Genomic DNA, 20,364 nt, shown 5'->3' with positions numbered 1-20,364 from the left:
GGAGATTTGGAATAATTTCTAACTATTTGTGTATCTTTGGCTTGTATTCAATAGAGAAGAGAATTTCTGTGTCCGCTCATGACTAGAGAAAACAGACTACAAAAAAACAGCAGTGTTCGGGAGTTTTACGTATGCAAACCACTCGCGTGAGCATCACTGTGCTCGGTGCTCAGCCCATTGCGAGCCGTTAGAGACTCACACTGGAGATAATAGCATGATCGGATGTAGTGTGCACCAAACAAAAAAAAAAGGTAAAACCCCAAGTGACGAACTAGCACTAGGTGTCACCAGATGCAACTAGTGACGGGAAGTCAAACAAAACCGGAGGTCAGGAGCCAGGAAGTAGCGTATGGAACACAGGGATGAAGCAGAGCTGAGGTCAGAGCACAAGCTGGAGGTCAGAAGCCAGGAAGTCACATAACGTACTCTGGGGGAAAGCAGAGCTGAGGTCAGGGTACAAGGCGGAGGTCAGAAGCCAGGAAGTCACGTAAGGTACACTGGGGAAAAGCGGAATGGAGGACAAAGTACAAGCAGAAGGTCAAGAGCTGGGGAACAATGTCAGAGTCAGGGACACGGGAGGAAAGTGGTAACAACAGGTCCAGAGTAGGAGGACAAGATCAAAGCACATACGGGAGCCAGAGCACTTACTGCAGGCAGGAACTATGACTGGCGGAGTTTCAGGTGAGGTTGCTCCCTAATGAAGCACAGCAATCATCTGGAATGAGGCGCCTGCAGAGAGGCCCCTCCCAACATCAGTGTAGAAACGAAGGATAGGAACCACCCTTCCACCGGGGTAAAATACAAAACAGAATATCGGTTGTGCTGGAGAGCAGAGCACCACGGATCAGAACCATGACTCCCTGCCCTTAGAAGTGTGCTGTCTATGGCTGGCGGCATGTGGGCTGGCTGCATGTGGGCGGAGACTCGAACTGCCCAATTTGTGACTTCCATTGGGGTCGAGTCAAGTCTGGAACCCAAACCGAACTTTATCTACAGTCCAGCTTAACCTGCTGAACTGAACTTCCACAGGTTCGCTCATCTCTACTCATGGCCAGCTCTATGTATGAAGGGAGCTGGTTGAGTGACTTATTTTAATAGCTAGGCCAGCCCACTTATTTGAGTATGCAAGATGTGAGAGAGAATGAGGCTGGCTTAGCTACTGGAATAGGCTGATACCCACCTCCTTTCACACATACTGTGTTACGCCAGACATACAGCTGCTGGGTCCAAGAACTGACATGTATATTATGAGATAGGGCCACCTTAATACAAGTATATTAGTAAGTTTTATATGCTTATATTCTAAACACATCTAAGCCTATTTGTTCCAATGATTCAACTCCTTTTAACAGTGTTGGACAGGGTTCCCAACAGCCCACCAGTGCCATAGACTTTGGGTGCCCACTGTTCAGCTACATGCAAATATTGCATTACCCTTATTCACTAATTTACCTATGCTTTTTTATATCAATAAACTGCCTTTGTTTGTACATAGTGAGTCAAGTATATTGTGCTAAATACTGCACATATAGAGGGGTGGGGGGCCCACCAGAGAATTCACCGGTTCACCGGTGTTCCAGTCCGAGTCCACCTTTAAATGATAAAATGCTGACTGCTTACATTTGCCACTAGGGGGAACTTGGAGCTGCCCATTGTTTAATAATTCGTATGCACTGAGCTCCTAGGCCCCCTCTAGTGGAGACCGTAGACAGACACAATTTTACCAGTCGGCAATAAATACTACCATATTGAAGCTCTGTATCAGATAAAATGAAGCTCCAATATTATGAAAATATATTAGGAAATGATTTCAAAATGGTGTGGACATTCAATAGTGGTGGTAGATGCAAACAGAACAAAGACTTATTATTCTTGGCCCCGTATGTATTTGTATTGTGCTGCCTTTCGGCGCATTCCCTGTATATTGCAGAGATTATAAAGTGCCACTGGCACAGCAGACAGGTATTTAGGACAAATTAATTGCTTTTGCCGAGCGTTGCAATGCACATACTCACAAGAGTCGTAAAAGTCAATGGACATTGTTAACAGCAATAAAAAAGCATTCTGCCTCTTTGCAGCCGGCCGAAATGCTCTCTAATATGTACTTTAGTTTTATGGCTTTGCAATTTTTAAAGTAGAGAGGTGTTTTTAGTGCACCTTTAATATCGGTCAGCCAGCCCACATCTTTATCTGTATTATTATAGCAGTGCAGTGAATATTATTTATTGGCCTCTTGCGTCATTGTTTTTTCCAGCTGTGCTCAGAACAGAAGGATTTTGGGACAGAGGACTTTCAGAATTTGTAAAGTGCTGCAGAATATATCTTGATTCTATAAAAATAAAATTTATATTATTATTATTATTATTACTACTTTGGTTTAGAGTCTTTAAAGTCTATAGTCTATATAAAGTCGACATTCTATAAAGTATATAATCTTCAAAGTCTATAGACTTTTGATTAAATCCATACTCTTCTCTGTGTGCGCTCAGGCAAGGACTCCTGAGCTGCCAACTTTGGAGCGGTCTTTTGGGTCTGGTGGGATCTCAGGACCTAAACGCCCAACAGTCTGCAGGAAATGTATGAGCTTAAATACACAAGACGATGATTTCATGCAGTAGTTCTAATCTTGTGGGACAAATAGGCAACAGAGAAGGTTTCATCATTACCCCTTTTTAGGATATGTTCCCTTAGGACATATCCGCTGATGACTTCTTTCATTCCACATTTCACCCCTTTGCATTAGCTTCATAGCTGACCTCTATGGATGGACCTCTAAAATGTCCAAAAGTTGTTAAAAAGTCTATGACTTACGATATTGTTATAATGGCATTGATTGTGCTGGTTTCACACATCTGGCATTTACTCTGAGTATGACCCAGCTGGGATTCTCTTGACCCAAACCCTACAGACACATACATGCCAATGAGACTTCTGCGTTCGGGTCAGAAGACCCTTGGCAAGTCTGGACATAGAAGGTCCACACTCAGACCGTGAATGTCAGACAAGAGAAATCTGCGTTATTGAGAAAAATGGAAAGTAAGTATCCTTGTTCAATTATTAGCACTCAAAGTGTGTGTGTGGGCTATCAAGTGGATGGTGGCGAGCTATCAAGTTGATGGTGGCGGGCTATCATGTGGATGGTGGCGGGCTATCATGTGGATGGTAGATAACAGAGAGGTAGAAGACGGGTTTTCAATGCCGCGCCAATGATCACTGGTCAGAGGATCAGATTCATATATCGTTATTGTTGCATAGGTCTACGCGTTTCAGGAGGTCTGCTCCCTTCCTCAGGACCGTGAGAAATAAGAAAACATCAAATCAATGTTGAGATTTGATGTTGTCTTATTTCTGACGGTCCTGAGGAAGGGAGCAGAGCTCCTGAAACGCGTAGACCTATGCAACAATAAAGATACATGAATCTGATCCTCTGACTGGTGATCATTGGCGTGGCATTGAAAACCCGTCTTCTACCTCTCTCTGTTGTCTGCCGTTTTGGATTGCTGCTGCCTTGATCCATTTCTACATGCAATTATAGTGGTTGTGACTGTCACAACTACAATTGGTGAGTAATATTGCTCCCCCCTCCCCTGCCCTGTACATATTAGGGTAAGACCCTATTGCGCTTTATTTTCCACAGCTTTTCTATTTATCATGTGGATGGTGGCAGGCTATCATGTGGATGGTGGCAGGCTATCATGTGGATGGTGGCAGGCTATCATGTGGATGGTGGCAGGCTATCATGTGGATGGTGGCGGGCTTTCAAGTGGATGGTGGCGGGCTATCATGTGGATGGTGGCAGGCTATCATGTGGATGGTGGCAGGCTAACAAGTGGATGATGGCGTGCTATCAAGTGGCAGGCTATCATGTGGATGGTTGCCTGCTGTCATGTGGATTTCTCTAAAACAGTGTCTTCCTCTTCTATGGCAGTAATAGACCTAAGAACTCCAGTCCCCTAATTCTAGGGGACTCTAGGCTATCCTTAATCTCAGGGTTACCCTCAATGGTGGAGATGCATGAATCCTGTGCCTGGCTATTCTCCTGACCAGATCTAATATGTTAACATCCTTCCCAGGGAAGGCAGGGGCAGGAGTGTGATGGTAACAGTGATTAAGACAGACAGGGGAAAACCAAAACTTAAACACACTGAAAACTCACAGGAATAAACAGTAAGAAAACAAGGAGAAAAGCAAGAGTAGGAAGGTATCAACAAAAATACAACAAGGGTTAACTGCACAACCACTCACAGCAATAATGCAGTACAACTACCAGTAAATCTGGATCACAACACCTCACCAGACCAGTATAGAGAAGCTATAGCTAGCATTAATGAAATTGTCCAGTCAGCATATATAGGAGGGGAGTGAACATAACTGGCTTCCCCACAGAGCATGAGATCAAAGAGACTTAGGGGTACTTTGCACGTTGCGACATCGCTAACCGACGCTAGCGATGCCGAGCGCGATAGTACCTGCCCCTGTCTCACATGCGATATCTTGTGATAGCTGCCGTAGCGAACATTATCGCTACGGCAGCTTCACACGCACTTACCTGCCCTGCCCACAGGCAGGCCAATAGAAGCGGAGGTCAATCAAATAGATACAAGGCACTCTCAAGGGTTAATTTTCATATAATTTAGCATAGCGGTGGACACCGTTGCCTTGACACTCCAATTTTGGCCAGTTTATGATACCAGTTGTCTGATGAAAGCCACCTAGTGGCTGAAACGTCACATGTTTAAGACTATTTTGGAATAAATTATATGAAAATTAACCCTTGAGAGTGCCTTGTACCTATTTGATTGACTTACGGTTTGGAAACCAACAAGTGCACCTCGATATACCTCCACCATATTGGCTGTACCTTATCCTTTTACAAATAGAAGCGGAGGGGCGGAGATGAGCGGAACGTAAACATCCCACCCACCTCCTTCTTCCGCATAGCCGGTGGAGGTAGGGAAGGAGATGTTCCTCGCTCCTGCGGCTTCACACACAGTGATGTGTGCTGCCGCAGGAACGAGGAACAACATCGTATCTCCTATTGGTGCGACATTATGAAAATGACCAACGCTACACAGATCACCGATTTACGATGCTTTTGCGATCGTTTATCGGCGCATTTAGGCTTTACACGTTGCGACGTCGTTACCGGTGCCGGATGTGCGTCGCTTTCGATTTGACCCCGACGATATCCCAGTAGCGATGTTGCAACGTGCAAAGTACCCCTTACAAGCAGCCTAGCAAAGATTAACTCTTGATAGCCTGCCTAAGCCCGTGGGTCAACGCCTAGGAATGAATCAGCCAGTGCACAGGTACAGGCATCCAGAAAGAGAAAAGGGAGCTCGGGATACTGGTACACAGACTGGATCACTATTAGACCAACCACAGTTTACTAAAGGCTTACAAATGGCTGAACATGGCTCCCTTATTCAGAGCGGACCACATTGAGCTGTTCTCCTCTGAACATACAGCTTTGACATTAATTTGTCTGAATGACAGTTTTGACCTTTTTTCTTACTGCACAAGACAAGATTATGTTTTCCCTGTTTTCTAGATAATATTTTTAATTTTCGGCAGATGATTATTGGCGTAATTCAATTACTGGAGACTATAAAAATGCGGCTTCTACTTAAGAGACATTTTGAGTCCATTAGGAGAGATAATACAGAAACGGGGCAGATTCCTGTTTATTATATATATATATCCGTGTGCGGGAGGTGCTGTGTCATTATGACTTCTTGTTATGCAGAAATATTCTGTCCTTAATTATATTACTGTGAAGTTTATAACGAGCGGCTATACATTTCTGGGTAATCATCGCTCTCTGTTATTGTGCTGTGTGTTAGATCTGGAGGCCTAAAGCTGGTCATAATAATAACCATTATCATTAACCATCCAATTATTCATGACGATTGGTAACGATAATTGTCTTGTCTGTTGCATGAAATTAAATTCATTTTGTTTCCAAAATACTTTCCGCAATCAGCACCGATTGGCTGAGAAGGTTTCTGCGGAACGCGCATTGCTTCCTGCAGCGGCCACTACTGGTGGATTGTAGTATTACACATTGGCTTAAAAAAATGGTTGGCCCGTTTTCTTTCACGTTGCATCAACGGCATTAATTTCTCTCCTTGTGCTTATGTTGGTACAATGTATCAGTGCAGGTAAAGTGGATACCAGACTGCAAATCCTCAGCTGTGAAGAACATTCACTAACAGCAAGTTGTCATATGGAGTTGTCCTCAAAACTCGCTGCATGTCATGACGGCATCAAACGATGTTCACACTACATATTCTGACACGCCACACTATGGTTTCTCTGGTGTTTCTGAGTTACACAGGCAAACTCAGATGTTGACCAGCTGTGTGTTCATTAATGGTCAGGGTAGCAAGAGTTAATCTCTGCTAGTCTACTGGTTACCTCTGGGATCACGTGTTGTTGGAAAGCTATCATATTTACTCCTCACCTTTTTAAGCTGGAGGAATCTGTCTTCAAACTCAGACTATAGTTTATTGCTGTTGTGTCCCAGTCCTGCTGGTGATTATATTGTGTGGTGCTTGGAGTTGTTGTGGAATTTTCTCTTTGTCTTATTATTTCCTCCATGCTCTTATTTTCCTACTTACTTTTATTGTCTTATACCTGTGTGTGAGCTTCTTTGATCACATGTTGTAAAGGAGCCAATCACTTCTGGTCCTCTCATTTTTAGGCTGGAGGAAATGTTCTACCTATGCCAATTATAGTTCATGCTGTATTGGTCTGTGAGTTGTGGCGGTTCAGACTTGCTGGAGAAACAGTTGCTTTGTGCTTGGTGTTGTTGTGGAGTTTACCCATCATTTTGTGGTTTCCTCCCTGCTCTTGTTTTCCTCCTTAACTCTTATTGTCTTATACCTCTGTGTGAGTGTGCAGTGAGATAGTTTTGGTTTCCCCTGTTTGTCTATCTCTGTTGGTTGTGTCACACTCCAGCCTAGCCTTACCCCAGGGGTAGGGGCGAGAGGGTATAAGATCAGGGCTGGTCAGGAGCTGGGTCAGGAAGGCGGCGTAGACATCCTCACCTTGTGAGGTAACTGTGAGATGAGGATAGCTAGGGGCCCCCTATTATGAGGACCAGTCCTTGAGCCCTGGTCCCTGCTCTCCCTATTCATCGTGACACAAGCAGAGTTTTTGAAAGTAGAGAAACAGAACAGAGAGCAAAGTTGGAGAACATCGTTATTGATTGGTTTTGAGTTACATTAATGTTATAGGGTAGGCGGTCTTAGAAAATGGCAAAATATGATGCCATGACACAAGCATCAGAAAGTATAAACCTTGCCTGCACTGTCAGACTCTTCTGATGGGTCAGGGGACAGCTAGGAGAGGGTTAATTACAGCCGATCAATATAAAGTGACACTGATTTACTGCGCGCCAAGGACACAGATGTGGCCGGACCTGAGGCTGCGCGTCCCTGGTCTTCGTATAAAAGCTCAGCTTTTATTTTTAACCTTCTTGTCTAGATGTGGTTTTTAATGCTTTTCTCCAAGGACATGAAGCTGGCGGCTTTATATATATAGATAAATGCCATTAGCGCGGCTGCCTATACAATTACACTGGACTCAGGGCAAAAAGAAGTCTTTAAAGCGTGTTTTTCATACTTGACTATTTCTGTCTCTCTCGTGTCTATGTACGAGATATCTTGTATCTATACTGAAAAAAAAAAACGCAACAGTGAAGATGACACCTTAGTATAATGTACAGTGTCAGTGTGCAGCTTGTATAACAGGGTAAATTTGGTGTCCTCTAAATAACTCAGCACACAGCCATTAATGTCTAAACCACTGGAAACAAAAGTGAGTACACCCCTAAGTGAAAATGGCCAAATTGTGCCCAAAGTGTGAATATTTAGTGTGCCCACCATTATTTTGCAGCACTGCTTTAACGCTCTTGGGCCTGGAGGTCACTAGAACTTCACAGGAGCCGCTGGATCCTCTTCCATCCTCTATGACGACATCAGGGAGCTGTGGATGTTAGAGATCTTGGGCTCCTCCACCTCCATTTGAGAAGGACCCACAGATGTTCCATAGGGTTTCGGTCTGTAGACACCCGGCCGATTCAGCACCTTTGCCCTCAGTTTCTTTAGCAAGGCAGTGGTCATCTTGAAGGTGTTTGGGATCATTATGTTGGAATATGAAGGGAGGGGATCACAATCTGCTTCATTTTGCCCCTGTACATATTAGAATTCATAGTTCATTAAATGAACTGTGGCTCCCCATAGCTGACAACCCTCATGCAGCCCCAAACCATGACCCTCCACCACCATGCCTGACTGTGTAGGCAGGACATAATTGTCTTTGTCCTCCTCAGCTGATTGTATCAGGCGTGTGGTGCAGACAATCTGATAAGTTTATCTTGGGTGGGGGAGTTTGGTGGGAAGAACATGACCGGCCACATAGAGCCCAGACCTCAACCTCATGCGACACCTATAAGATGAACTAGAATAGAGTTCGTGAGCCCGGGCTCTCCTCAACCTCAAAAATGAGCAAAAATTCCTACAGACACCTCCAAAATCTTGTAGAAAGTCTTCCCAGAAGGTTGGGAGGTGTTATATATTCTGAGGGGTCAACTACATATCAATGTCTATGGATATAGAATGGAAGTCATAAAAGCTCCTGTAGGGGGAATGTGGAGGGGGCACATACTTTTTCTATATAGCGTATTTAGTGTAGCTGATGTGTATGGCCACTTTGAGATCTGTGGAACCAGAGTGATGCTGAATCACTGGCCTCTAAATTCTGCTGGTCCAATAGTGTTTTTGGCGGCAAACAAGGGAAATACCTGCAAGAGTATTTTTTTGTCCCTCATTAGCAGGTTCCTGCAGGAATATTTTGTCTGGAGAGACCCCACCAGGGCTGGACACTTCTCACCATGTTGCATTGTGGAGCTGGGAAAGGCTCATTCTTCGCAGTCTCTTAGTTCTATGGAGCATTCTTGTCCATTACCCGCTGAGAATGTTTATGTTACGTACGGCGCCCCTTACAGAGAGAACAAATGTAAACATCTTACTAAATGCTTGCCTTACGTCATTCTTTATTTGTGTTTCGTCTTCCCGTGTGGACAAGTTTCCCATGTAATCTAGATAATCTTTCGCCATACACCCAACTGTACCTTGGGAGAAATATCTATTCGACCTATGTGCATGAGATATGGCTCTATCGTTTTGATTAGAAACAAAATTCTTAAAGAGAATTTTTAATTATTCATAAAGAAATTCCTACAAATTCCTCTCATCTTAAAGGGGATGTCCTACCTAATAAAAAAAATAAATGAGGAATTATTCAAATAAAAAGTCCTGCATTCTCACCTTACTGATCTCCCTCTGTTCCTCTTCCAATGTTGCCCGGGTGCCCGTCCAGTCTCCATGCTTCTGCTGAACAGAGGTAATTGAAGACCAGCTGCCATGGAGGATCACCTTGAAGCAGAGCAGCTTGAGATGATTGCTCCTCTCTAGTTTCCCCCATTGATATAAGAGATGATGGCAATCCTGGGGCCTTTCTCTGCAGGAGCCATGCTCATGGTTTATCTCTAGTTTACCAGGGATAGCGTACCATGGCCAAATGCTGTCCGGCTTGTTGCTCCACTCTAGTGAGAACTTGGGCAGGGTTTTCCTGTCTGCAGAAGGTGCAACATCAGTAGCCAAATATATGGACAGTCAATCCAATGGTCGTGGAAGGAAAATTGGAATCAACCAAGCATCAATCCTTCTATCCCAGGTAAATGGTTGTATTAAGGCTACTCTGGGAACACCCTCACCCACAATGTACCCCTGACCAAAGAAATACAGGGCAAGAATCACTAAGGATGACCTAACTGAGTACCGTGCATGAAATCCTGAATGGGGCTTGGTGGCAGTACAACAGTCAGCCCAAGGACAAGAGCGGCACTGTTTTAGGCAAAAATAGACCCTCTATTTCCAATAACAGACAATCCCTATACTTAAATCTTGCCAAAACATCACAGTAGGAAAACAAAATTAGCCACCACAAGAGTCTCAATGAAAATTGGTTTGCATGTCCCAATAGATCAGGATTTCCTTGGAGCTCTGCCCGGTAGCTGTGTGTTATCGAGGAGATAGCTGTATGACTACCAGTTGTCTCACCAGCAAAGTATCAGATGACTTTAGGATTTGGAACAATACAAGATAGAAGTAGTGGCCGTGACCAAGAAAACCTCATCCTTCTTCACACTGTGTCTTTGGTTCAACAAACTGGACAAGTTGCAATTGTCTTCCCAGTAGTGAGCCCTATTTTGGAAACCATATTTAGGAAGAGAGGAGGACAAAACTGAGCACAGAGGGAACTGTGTTTGGGCATTTGTGGTTCAGAGGAGCGCAAATTAGAATGGATTAAAGTTAATCTGTCTGTTGAATACCAACAAAGGACGCACAACAAAAGACTGATCTAATATGGAAGAGGAGAGCACCGGAATTATCTCCTTCTCCGGCCAGGCAGAAGATCATTTGGAAAAGCAGGAAATTCGTTCAGATAATCCCCTCTTAGGTGCTAGATACAATATTCTTTTTTTATACTAGTAGGAAAGGGAATAATCCTTGAAATCAGGAACATACATGGTAAAATATTGTTGGGTATGATTATTTGTTTTTTATCTTTTGGATGACTTTTCAACTTCAGTTTTGAATCCCAAATTTTTGGAAAATCTAACAATGAGAAAATCTTAAAAAAATCAAGAAGTTTGTTTATTATGATATTCCAATCAGATTATGGTTCCTTCACCTGAAGTGTCAGAGATGAATAATGAAGACCCATTTTAAATGGCCATACCATGAGCATTTATTTGGGGTTGTGCCCAGTCTCTAGAATCACTATATTCTACTAAACTGTATTCAGATCATTTCTTTGTTCTATGTAATTGAACTTTGGTTCTGGGTGGAGCTGCTGTAATACAGATGTGGCTCCAGTTTGTAAGTCTCAAATTGGCATAATGCTTCCATGCATTGGTCAGATCTCATCATCGATGCAAAATAAATAATATAATATTTATTCACTTATATAGTGCTATTAATTCTACAGCGCTTTACATACATTGGCAACACTGTCCTCATAGGGAATTTAAATTGTGAGCCCCAATCAGTATGTTTTTGGAGTGTGGGAGTAAACTGGAGTACCCGGAGGAAACCACGCAAACACGGGAAGAACATACAAACTCCTTCCAGATGTTGTCTTTGGTGGGAATTGAACCCAGGACCCCAGCGCTGCAAGTTTGCAGTGTGCTAACCACTGAGCCACCGTGCCGCCCGATATCCCAATCTTCTTCAAAATGTGGTCATTATGTTAAAAATGATCTCCACTCCTGTGTTCACACTTCGTCACTGCTGAGATTGTATGTATATTACCGGGTTTTAGCTGGTTTTACTAACGAGACTGGAACTATCATCGTTGCAATGAAAGGATAATGCACCGACCATAAAATGTTATAACCTTCGTATCAGGTAGCATAAGACGTTGATGGAGGCTCGAACATTATGTGAAGAACATACAAGACACTTTCCAGTTTGGATGGGAAAGTTTATTTTCAGTAGGACAGTGTATTGTATTTGTTCTTGTAGTTGGACTTGCTCGAAATTAGAGTTTGGATGTGTATCCCCAAAGTAGGGAGGGTGGTGGATTAGAGGTGGGCATACATTTTGGCCAAAACTGCTGATTTTGCTAGAACCTTCTGACCATCTGAGGTGTGTTGGTGTCCTGATTCGTCTCCAACATCAGATGGGGAAAATAAGTTTACGGCTATTGGATTCCAACATCCCTGATATGTTTGTTCTTCACAGTAGATGAGCCTCCAACAGTGGTGTCTGGGGGTGAATTATTCCTCACCCAATTGAGAATGCAAATGGGAGTGTGTATATTGGAATTGTAAATTGTCTGTATGAGCAATTTGTCAAAGTCTTCCTAAACTATAACGCCAGTTTTAGACACATCAAAGTGTCTTGAACATGTAACCACATTAGGCACATTCCCATATTTTTTGTCTGAGTACAGACTACAAAGTCCCAACTGGTTGTGGGTGTCACGGGTGTGTCACGAGTGCCAGACAGTCATGTGGTTTCTGGCGTTTTGCTGCTCAGAATGTTCCCTGACTTTACATTATTCCTGCTTCACTATTCATTGGTATAGGTAGATTTCCTTCTGTATTCATCTCCCCCCCCCCCTCTCTTTTGGACCCAGCCGGAGATCACCTTCCACCCAGCTGCTGATCATCAGCATTATCTTGGTGCTTAAATACCCCTTCCTTCCTTGGACTGGTGCTGGTGATATTTTCAGTTCATTTAAGCTCTGATTGCAAGCAGGTAGCTTGTACTCCTCTGTGGTTTAATTGGTGAAGACTTTGCTGAACTTCTACTTGTATCATCTATGAAAAAAGTAGTTCATGCATTTTCCCAGTGTGCCCTCCTTGTGTAGTGGAGTTGATGAAGAGCTCATCCCATCTGTTCCCTATTTAGGGCCCAGCACTAGGAATACCAAGGGTAAAGTATTCGGCTCAGCGCATAGGTTTGGAACCTATCTGGGGCGGTGAGGGACCCCAGGGACCAGCAGTAGGTTTGATCAGGGGTCACAATCTCCCCCTTCCCTAGACTAGACACAGGGTTTCCCTTTCGCTGTTTGCTTGGTACATCCCCATATCTAGCATGACAGTGGGTCTCCTAACCTGAACTAAACAGCTTCATATATGGAAGGAGGATATTAAGACTTGGGTATAACCCAAGGCTGGTTCACTCCTGAAATCATGGTCCATATTTTAGACTGCAAAAGTCAGATTGATGAAACTGGCCTCAGAAGGCAACACAAGAAGTCCCAGAAATTTCAAGCTCCCCCTGAAGTCCCTAAAGAGGGTCAAATGACACTATACAATAAACTGAATAGAACTAACTAGAAACTAAATGGCTAAACTCAATGGAAAACAACAACCTCCTGTGGTGCGACAGTAATGGCCTTAATTACAGAACAAAAGACGGTGATTACAGGAAGTTAGCTAAAATCCTTCAGGTCATTTGACGCGTCTCTGGGTTCCAAAGGTAGAAATGTTAAATGACCCCTCTCTGGGACTTCTAGTGCTAAACCCCTTTAGTGAACCCAATTGGTCTACATTTTTCATTCTTAATGACGTTTTCTCTACCTCGATGTCTTTTTTCCCATCTCTTCAAAAATGTAATCTTCTCCCTTAATTTGCTTAGATATTCTTTATCCTTTAAGTATAAAACATGTTTGTTGTGATTGATTTTTATATATTTTCTCTTACCCCCAGGATGTTCATAGAACTACATAATGTCAGTTTAATGTAGCTGCTTATGATCCGCAGATTACTACGGTGACACTTTAGGAAACGTTTGGAATTTGCTTAATATCTTCTCTAATTTCATGTTTCGTTGAGAGCAGATGAGCCAAAGAGCAAGTGCTTACATCTTCTCCGCCCGTCCTATGTCTTATATATGTGTACAAATAACCTCTGCACATATTGGCCGATGCAATATTCCTATTAATGGCAAAATTTGTCTACTGGAACATTCTGAGTATTGAATTGCTGTATCTATCGCTTTCCCTGGTTTTCCACTGGGGATTTTTCCAGGCTGCATCTTTTGGAGATGTAATTATCTCATCAGCTTCTCTGCTACATTTTACTGATTGTATATTGAAGATGTGTGTCTTCTAGTCTCTGACGTGCTTCTGAGGGCATAGAAAAAGAAAACTGCTCATATGGTGTGCAAAAATACAGTAGAAACCGCAGTAATTGATTCCTCTTTGCACAGAATTTGGGTCTAAACATATATTTGTGTCTTCCTTGGCTTCTGTTAGACAACTTGTCATTGATTAGGAAACAATGCAGTGATGAACTGCTAATTGGATCATTAAGTATGAAATATTTAGCAGTTCAGTCCATCAATAATACAAGGCTTTTACTGTTGACAGCCTTTCTTCTCATTTGCAAAAATATATATCTTTCCATTTTTGAGCAATGTAGATATATGAAGATTGGCAAAATTGGTCCACCTGATCTGGCCGAATAGCCAGGTCGCAACTCGATATCGTAGGGAGCATAATTATTTAAGCCACCCCATATACAGATCAAAGCCATATAAAATGGCCAATTTTGACTAAAGCGAACAGTCATTGACTGGTGGGGTGAAACAGAGCAACGAACCTTAGTAGAAGTTCAAAATATGGTTGGGCAAGGTGTGTATCATTAGCTGAAAATCCAACATTGACCAAAGTAGTCTGGACTGTATTTGGGGCGGTGTTGGACCATTTTCATCTAATGTGTAAAAGGGCCATAAACTTATAGATCAATTTTCTAAATGTGAATTTCAAATTATCCACTTGCACTTCTAATAGTGTCAAAAGGGTCCTTCATAATCATGGGCTCACTCTGACACCCCTATTTGACAAGTTAGTTTCGATAAGTGGTCCATCTCAAGGCATGAGAAAAATAGAACTCCAGGTCCAGCACTTTATAAGACTCATCTTTTATTCCAAATCCAGATTAAAAACCTTCAAACATGGAGAAGACGGACGTACAAACAACCAGTTGATACTAGATCTGGTCGTTTGTACGTCTGTCTTCTCCATGTTTGAAGGTTTTTAATCTGGATTTGGAATAAGGCTATGTGCGCACGTTGCGTTTTTTCCCACGTTAACGCTGCGTTTTGAACTGCAGCGTTTCAGTGCCAAATTGCATGCGTTCTGCTTCCCCAGTAAAGTCTATGAGAAGTCTGAAAATTCAATGCGCACGCTGCGTTTCTAAACGCAGCGTTTTGGATGCCAAAAATCGCCGCGGAAAAAAAAGCAGCATGTCACTTCTTTTGCGCATTGTAGCTGCGTTCTCCACCCATTGAAATCAATGATGTGGGTCAAAACGCAACCAAAATGCACTTGGACTGCATTTGTTGCGTTCCGCATGCTTTTTTGACAAGCAAAACGCAGGTCTTTTCAGTCTCTGTCAATGTCGGTCAATCTCTCTCTGTCTGTGGATGTCGGTCAATCTCCCTCTGTCGGTCGGTCTCTTTCTCTGTCAGTTGGTCGCTCTGTCTCTCTCTCTTTGTCCTTCGGTCTCTCTCTCTCTGTCTGTCCCTCTCTCTGTCCGTCGGTCGGTCTCTCCCCCTCTCTCATACTCACCGATCCCCGATCACCAGCACGTCACTGCACGGCTGTCACAAAGCTCCGGCGGCTTTTCCTCTTTTGAAAATGCCGGCCGCTCATTATTCCATCTCGTATTCCCTGTTTTCTCCGCCCACCGGCACCTATGATTGGTTGCAGTCAGACACGCCCCTACACTGAGTGACAGCTGTCTCACTGCAACCAATCACAGCCGCCGGTGGGCGGGTTTATAGCATGCAGTAAAATAAACAAATAATTTTTAATAAATGATGTGCTGTCCCCCCCAATTTTGATATCAGCCAGGGTAAAGCCACACGGCTTAAAGCTGGTATTCTCAGGGGGAGCTCCACGTTATGGGGAGCCCCCCCAGCCTAACAATATCAGCCAGCAGCTGCCTGGAATTGCCGCATCCATTAGATGCGACAGTCCCGGGACTCTACCCGGCTCATCCCAAATTGCCCTGGTGCGGTGGCAATCAGGGTAATAAGGAGTTAATGGCAGCCCATAGCTGCCACTAAGTCCTAAGTTAATCTTGGCAGGCGTCTCCCCAAGATACCTTCCATGATTACCTTGTAAGTTAAAGAAAATAAACACATACACCCGAATAAATCCTTTATTTGGAATAAAAGACAAAAAAAACACCCTCTTTCACCACTTTATTAATCCCCAAACACCCATCCAGGTCCGGTGTAATCCACACGATGTTCCACGACGCTCTCAGCTCTGCTACATGAAGCTGACCGGAGCGGCCACAGACCAGACCACGCTCTGTCCGCTCCACGCAGCAACTGAAGTGAGCCGCACGATCAGCGATGACGTCACTCAGGTTACCCGCGGCCACCGCTGGATCCTCCAACTGTGACAGCAAGTCGCCTCAGTGACTAAAGTGATCAGCGGTGCAGTCACTCAGGTTACCCGCGGCTACTGCTCTAAGGTGGAGGACTCCAGCTGTGGCCGTGGGTAACCTGAGTGACGGCAGCGCTGTTTGCGCTGCTCACTTCAGTCACTCAGGGGATTAGCGGTCACCTTACAGCCTTATGTACATACATTGGGAGTGAGGTCCAGAAGTTCTCCTTATTCCAAATACAAATATATATGGTGTATCCCAAGGAAATTTACCCATTTACTGTAGGCATGTAGCGATGGCAATGAAGAATGTCTTAAACTCTGTGGCATGGTAATAACCTGAAAACTTGACACAAATCACTTTAAGAAAATGAAAAATCTGCCTGGTTAAGAATTTTCATTTGCGCTGGAGTCGCCGTAATATGTACAAGAATATAGTTTCATCACATTGATAAGATATTAGAGTAGCTTGCAATATCTTCTTAACTGCTGGCTGTAGGAAGCCCATCTGGTCCAAAGTGTGGCTAAGGGACCATTCAAGCATTTTTTATGATGTCAATGAGATTTCCGAAGTCCTGGACTCAGCTGTCAAGCTGTTGGATAAAAAGTTATGCAATAATTGAAATTCTGCTGGGGGACAGATTAAATCAGTAAGTTGCCGGTTCTTTCTCCGAGCACAGTTTTGTCTATGAGTCTCCTGGTGATATGTTCTTATGAAATGTGATTAGGATGAAATGACTTGATTTGTTAAACAGGCAGAAATGACAATGAACATCTGTTTTGATGGCCTGAATGGCGCTTGGTGTTCGCAGTAATAAGACTTCTTTCCCTTTTATTTATTTATTTTTTTGTAGAGCGGCTCAGAAGCTTAACCTGTCTTCGAAGCGCAAGAAGTATCACCCACCTCTTCCGCACTCCCGAGAATATTCCACTTACTCAACCAACTTCAGTGGCATTCTCCAATTATGTCCTCCTCCGGCTCCTCCATGTTTAATGAGAGCAGTGTCCAAAATCAAGGACAATCCAGGGATGGGAAAGGTAGGAAAATGATCATGTCTTATATTCATTCTTTTTCATGGCTATCTCCAATTGCCGTCAGTGAATGAGTGATTGTCATCAAGGGATGAACATTTTCCCTGGTTATCTAACGCTAAGACTCTGTTCGCATTATATTTAGAACCTATGGGAGGAAGCAAAACTGCATGAATTTGGAAGAAATAGCCAAAGTTGTTAAAGAAGCACTCCCATCAATGTTTTTATCCTCTTAATATATTGCATTCATCATATTATATAGCACTGTGCACTTAATTGCTCTTTTTGCCTTTCTACTCAGTTAATTCTTCTCTTTTCCATTAGGTCTATGACATCACATGATTAGAGACAGGAAGTCTCTTTTTCCCTGCATGAGTCATCACCGAAAAAGTCCCTGTAAGGGGGATGAGGGAGCAGCTGGGTCAGGAGTTCAAGAGGGGGAATGATGAATGCAGGGACAAGAGACTTATTGTTTCTACATAGAGCAGAGCTGGAGGTGAATGGGGAAAACGCCGCGCTGACGTGCAGAAAAAAAGATGCAGATTGAGATCAAAGTGATTTTATTCTCAACGCGTTCAAGCAAAACCTATATCCTTCATCCTGATCAAGGCGAGAGGTTTCGCTGAAACGCGTTTAAAATAAAATCACTTTGATCTCCATCTGTATCATTTTTTCAGCACGGCAACACAGCATTTTCCCCATTCACCGCCAGCCATGCACATTGTTCAGGGGTGCTGGAGCAGCTGTTTGATACTTAACAAGTAGTTGTGGATCACACAACTACCACAAATGAGTCTGTTATCAGTGTTGAAAGGAGATGGGAAAGTAAAAGAAACCCTATTTTATGCTCCTGTTTCTTTCCAGATTTTACTTCCTACATAGAGCAGAGAAAAGGGAAGAATTTACTGGGTAAAAAGGCAAAATGAGCAATTGTAAGTACACAAGTACACTATATAATATGATGATTGCAATATATTATGTGGATAAAAGCTTTGATGGGAGTGCTTCTTTATGTACTGCAACACCTCCTTTATAGCCCATGTCCCCATCTGGACTCCACCCATGTTACTTTCATTTTCTGCCCTATCAATACCTTCCTCCCATAAGACCCCTGGCACAGCCTTCCATAATTCAGCGGGTTTTAGTTGGATCCAGGAAATTTGCTAACTCTTCCGTGAGTCTGATAGGCCTTCCTTTTTTCAGGGACGTTCCAGGAAAAATTGCAAATATGACCAAAAGCATTGTTACCAAAATTAGAGTTGGTAGGATAGGAACGTTTAATTCTAGTCCAAATGCCATCTAAATATGCCATCATCCTGAAAAACCAAGATGGTCCACACAATTTGGGACTGTTGGCAGGTATGCTAAAAGTAATCTTGACCTCTGACTACTAAAGATCATGGGCCTCTAACCAATACTGGAGCCATAATACACGAGCTTACCAGCTAGAGTGATGTACACCTTCTACGGCAAAGGGGCCTATGGGCCCTGGTCTGTACCCCCTGGTCTATACCCTAATGGCCTTTTATTCTGACAGTATAAAATGCATCTGGTGCAACTTTGAGTAATATTTAACCCCGTCATTCAGATCCGGAGCCTCACAGTCCTGTTTCGCGCTCCTCTGATTAAACCGCTTCCTCGATCTTTGCCGAAACCTACCGCCATTGATAACCATAATGGAGGGAATTATCCACGTTTTGTATTAATGTGCTGGAAACCACAAACAGCGCCATCCACCTAGATAAACTCACCGTTTAAAAGCAATGAGCCAATGCTGTCGGCCTCTTTCAACTGAATTTTTTTTTCCTGCCGTCTCTGTGGAAGTTATTAAATTTAATGTTGAAATAGTACAAATGATGTCTGAAAGCCATTTTATGATGACACTGAGAAGAAGTTGGATTATACTCAATCTCTGACATTAATGTGCTACTTAAGGTAATTTATCATCCGGTTGGCATTAAAGCGACATCTTTTCATTGAAAACGCTGCCGAGCGTCTTCATTTCCTGACTACTTTCCAGGCGGCGCAGGTATTTGTATGTCACATTTACACGTGGATATTTTTTTTCCACCTAAGAGGTTCTCTATTGAGTTTTATCCTTAGTTTTAAGTGCTTGTCATTTTCTTGGGATTCTTTAGAAGAGATGTCGAAAAATTTTTTGCATTTGACGAGGGTCGTTTAAATAAATAAATGCGCCATTTAGATGAAGATGTAACATTTGCAAAGATTTACATTCAGTAACCCCTTAGACACGGCTGACATAGTTATGATGAATCGAGATGGCGTGCAAAAAATGCGCTTGTGCTTTTTGTTCACATTTTTATCCTTGATTTAAACTTACTACCGTTTTGTGTATACAGCTCTTATGCAAACCTGTGTTTCAATGGTTACAGTCTACAAAACAAAACTTGTGTAGTCTTACCCTGCTGTCACTTATTCATCTGCGAACCCTACAAATGTACGTTGTGAAGAACATACATGGACAGCTCAGGATTACAGGAGCACTTGTTACATGGACCCTTCATCTAGGACACGACGACTAAATCATCCCATAGTAGAATGATCTTAAAGACCAGGAACAAAAAGCCGTTGTCATGTGATTGGGGCAGGTGTAGTGGCGGAGAAGACCCTGGTGGACCTATCTAGGCAAGGAAGACCCTGGTGGACCTATCTAGGCAGAGAAGACTCTAGTGAACCTATCTAGGCGGAGAAGACCCTAGTGGACCTATCTAGGCAGAGAAGACCCTGGTGGACCTATCTAGGTGGAGAAGATCCTGGTGAACCTATGTCGGCAGAGAAGATGTTGGTGGACCTATGAAGGTGGCGAAGATCCTGGTAGACCTATGTCAGCGGAGAAGACCCTGGTGAACTTATGTCGGCGGAGAAGACCCTAGTGGACCTATGTCGGCGGAGAAGACCCTGGTGGACCTATGTAGGCGGAGAAGACCCTGGTGGACCTATCTAGGCAAAGAAAACCCTGGTGGACCTATCTAGGTGGAGAGAACCCTGGTAGACCCATCTAAGAAAAAAAGACGCTAGTAGACCTATATAGGCAGAGAAGATCCTGGTGGACCTATCTAAGCAGAGAAGACCCTGGTGGACCTAAGTAGAGAGAACCCTGGTAGACCCATCCAAGCAAAAAAGACCCTGGTGGACCTATCTAAGCAGAGAAGACCCTGGTGGACCTATCTAGGTGGAGAAGACCCTGGTGGACCTATCTAGGTGGAGATAACATTCATCCATCAAGTTGCCATGGCTCGAGATCAAGTTGAAGGCTGTTAATAATAACAATTATAACAGCGATTACTTCAAGCTACACCTATGTGGAGTGGATGAGAGGAGTCTAAGAAA

General features: G+C 43.3%; 1 protein-coding gene across 3 annotated transcripts in view; it reads left to right on the top strand.

Annotated features, from left to right (window-relative positions):
* Positions 1–20,364, top strand: part of KIF26A (kinesin family member 26A) — a 214,439-nt gene that overhangs the window by 145,097 nt on the left and 48,978 nt on the right. For all 3 annotated transcript variants that reach the window (XM_075329916.1, XM_075329914.1, XM_075329915.1), the window contains exon 5: positions 16,836–17,019. In XM_075329916.1, the coding sequence (XP_075186031.1) occupies positions 16,836–17,019 (184 nt within the window). The remainder of the gene's footprint in view (positions 1–16,835; positions 17,020–20,364) is intronic.

This window comes from Anomaloglossus baeobatrachus, chromosome 12, assembly GCF_048569485.1.
Source record: "Anomaloglossus baeobatrachus isolate aAnoBae1 chromosome 12, aAnoBae1.hap1, whole genome shotgun sequence".
Classification (NCBI taxonomy): Eukaryota; Metazoa; Chordata; class Amphibia; order Anura; family Aromobatidae; genus Anomaloglossus; species Anomaloglossus baeobatrachus.
Note: the sequence above shows the minus strand (reverse complement) of the source record. Positions and strands in the feature narration are given on the sequence as shown.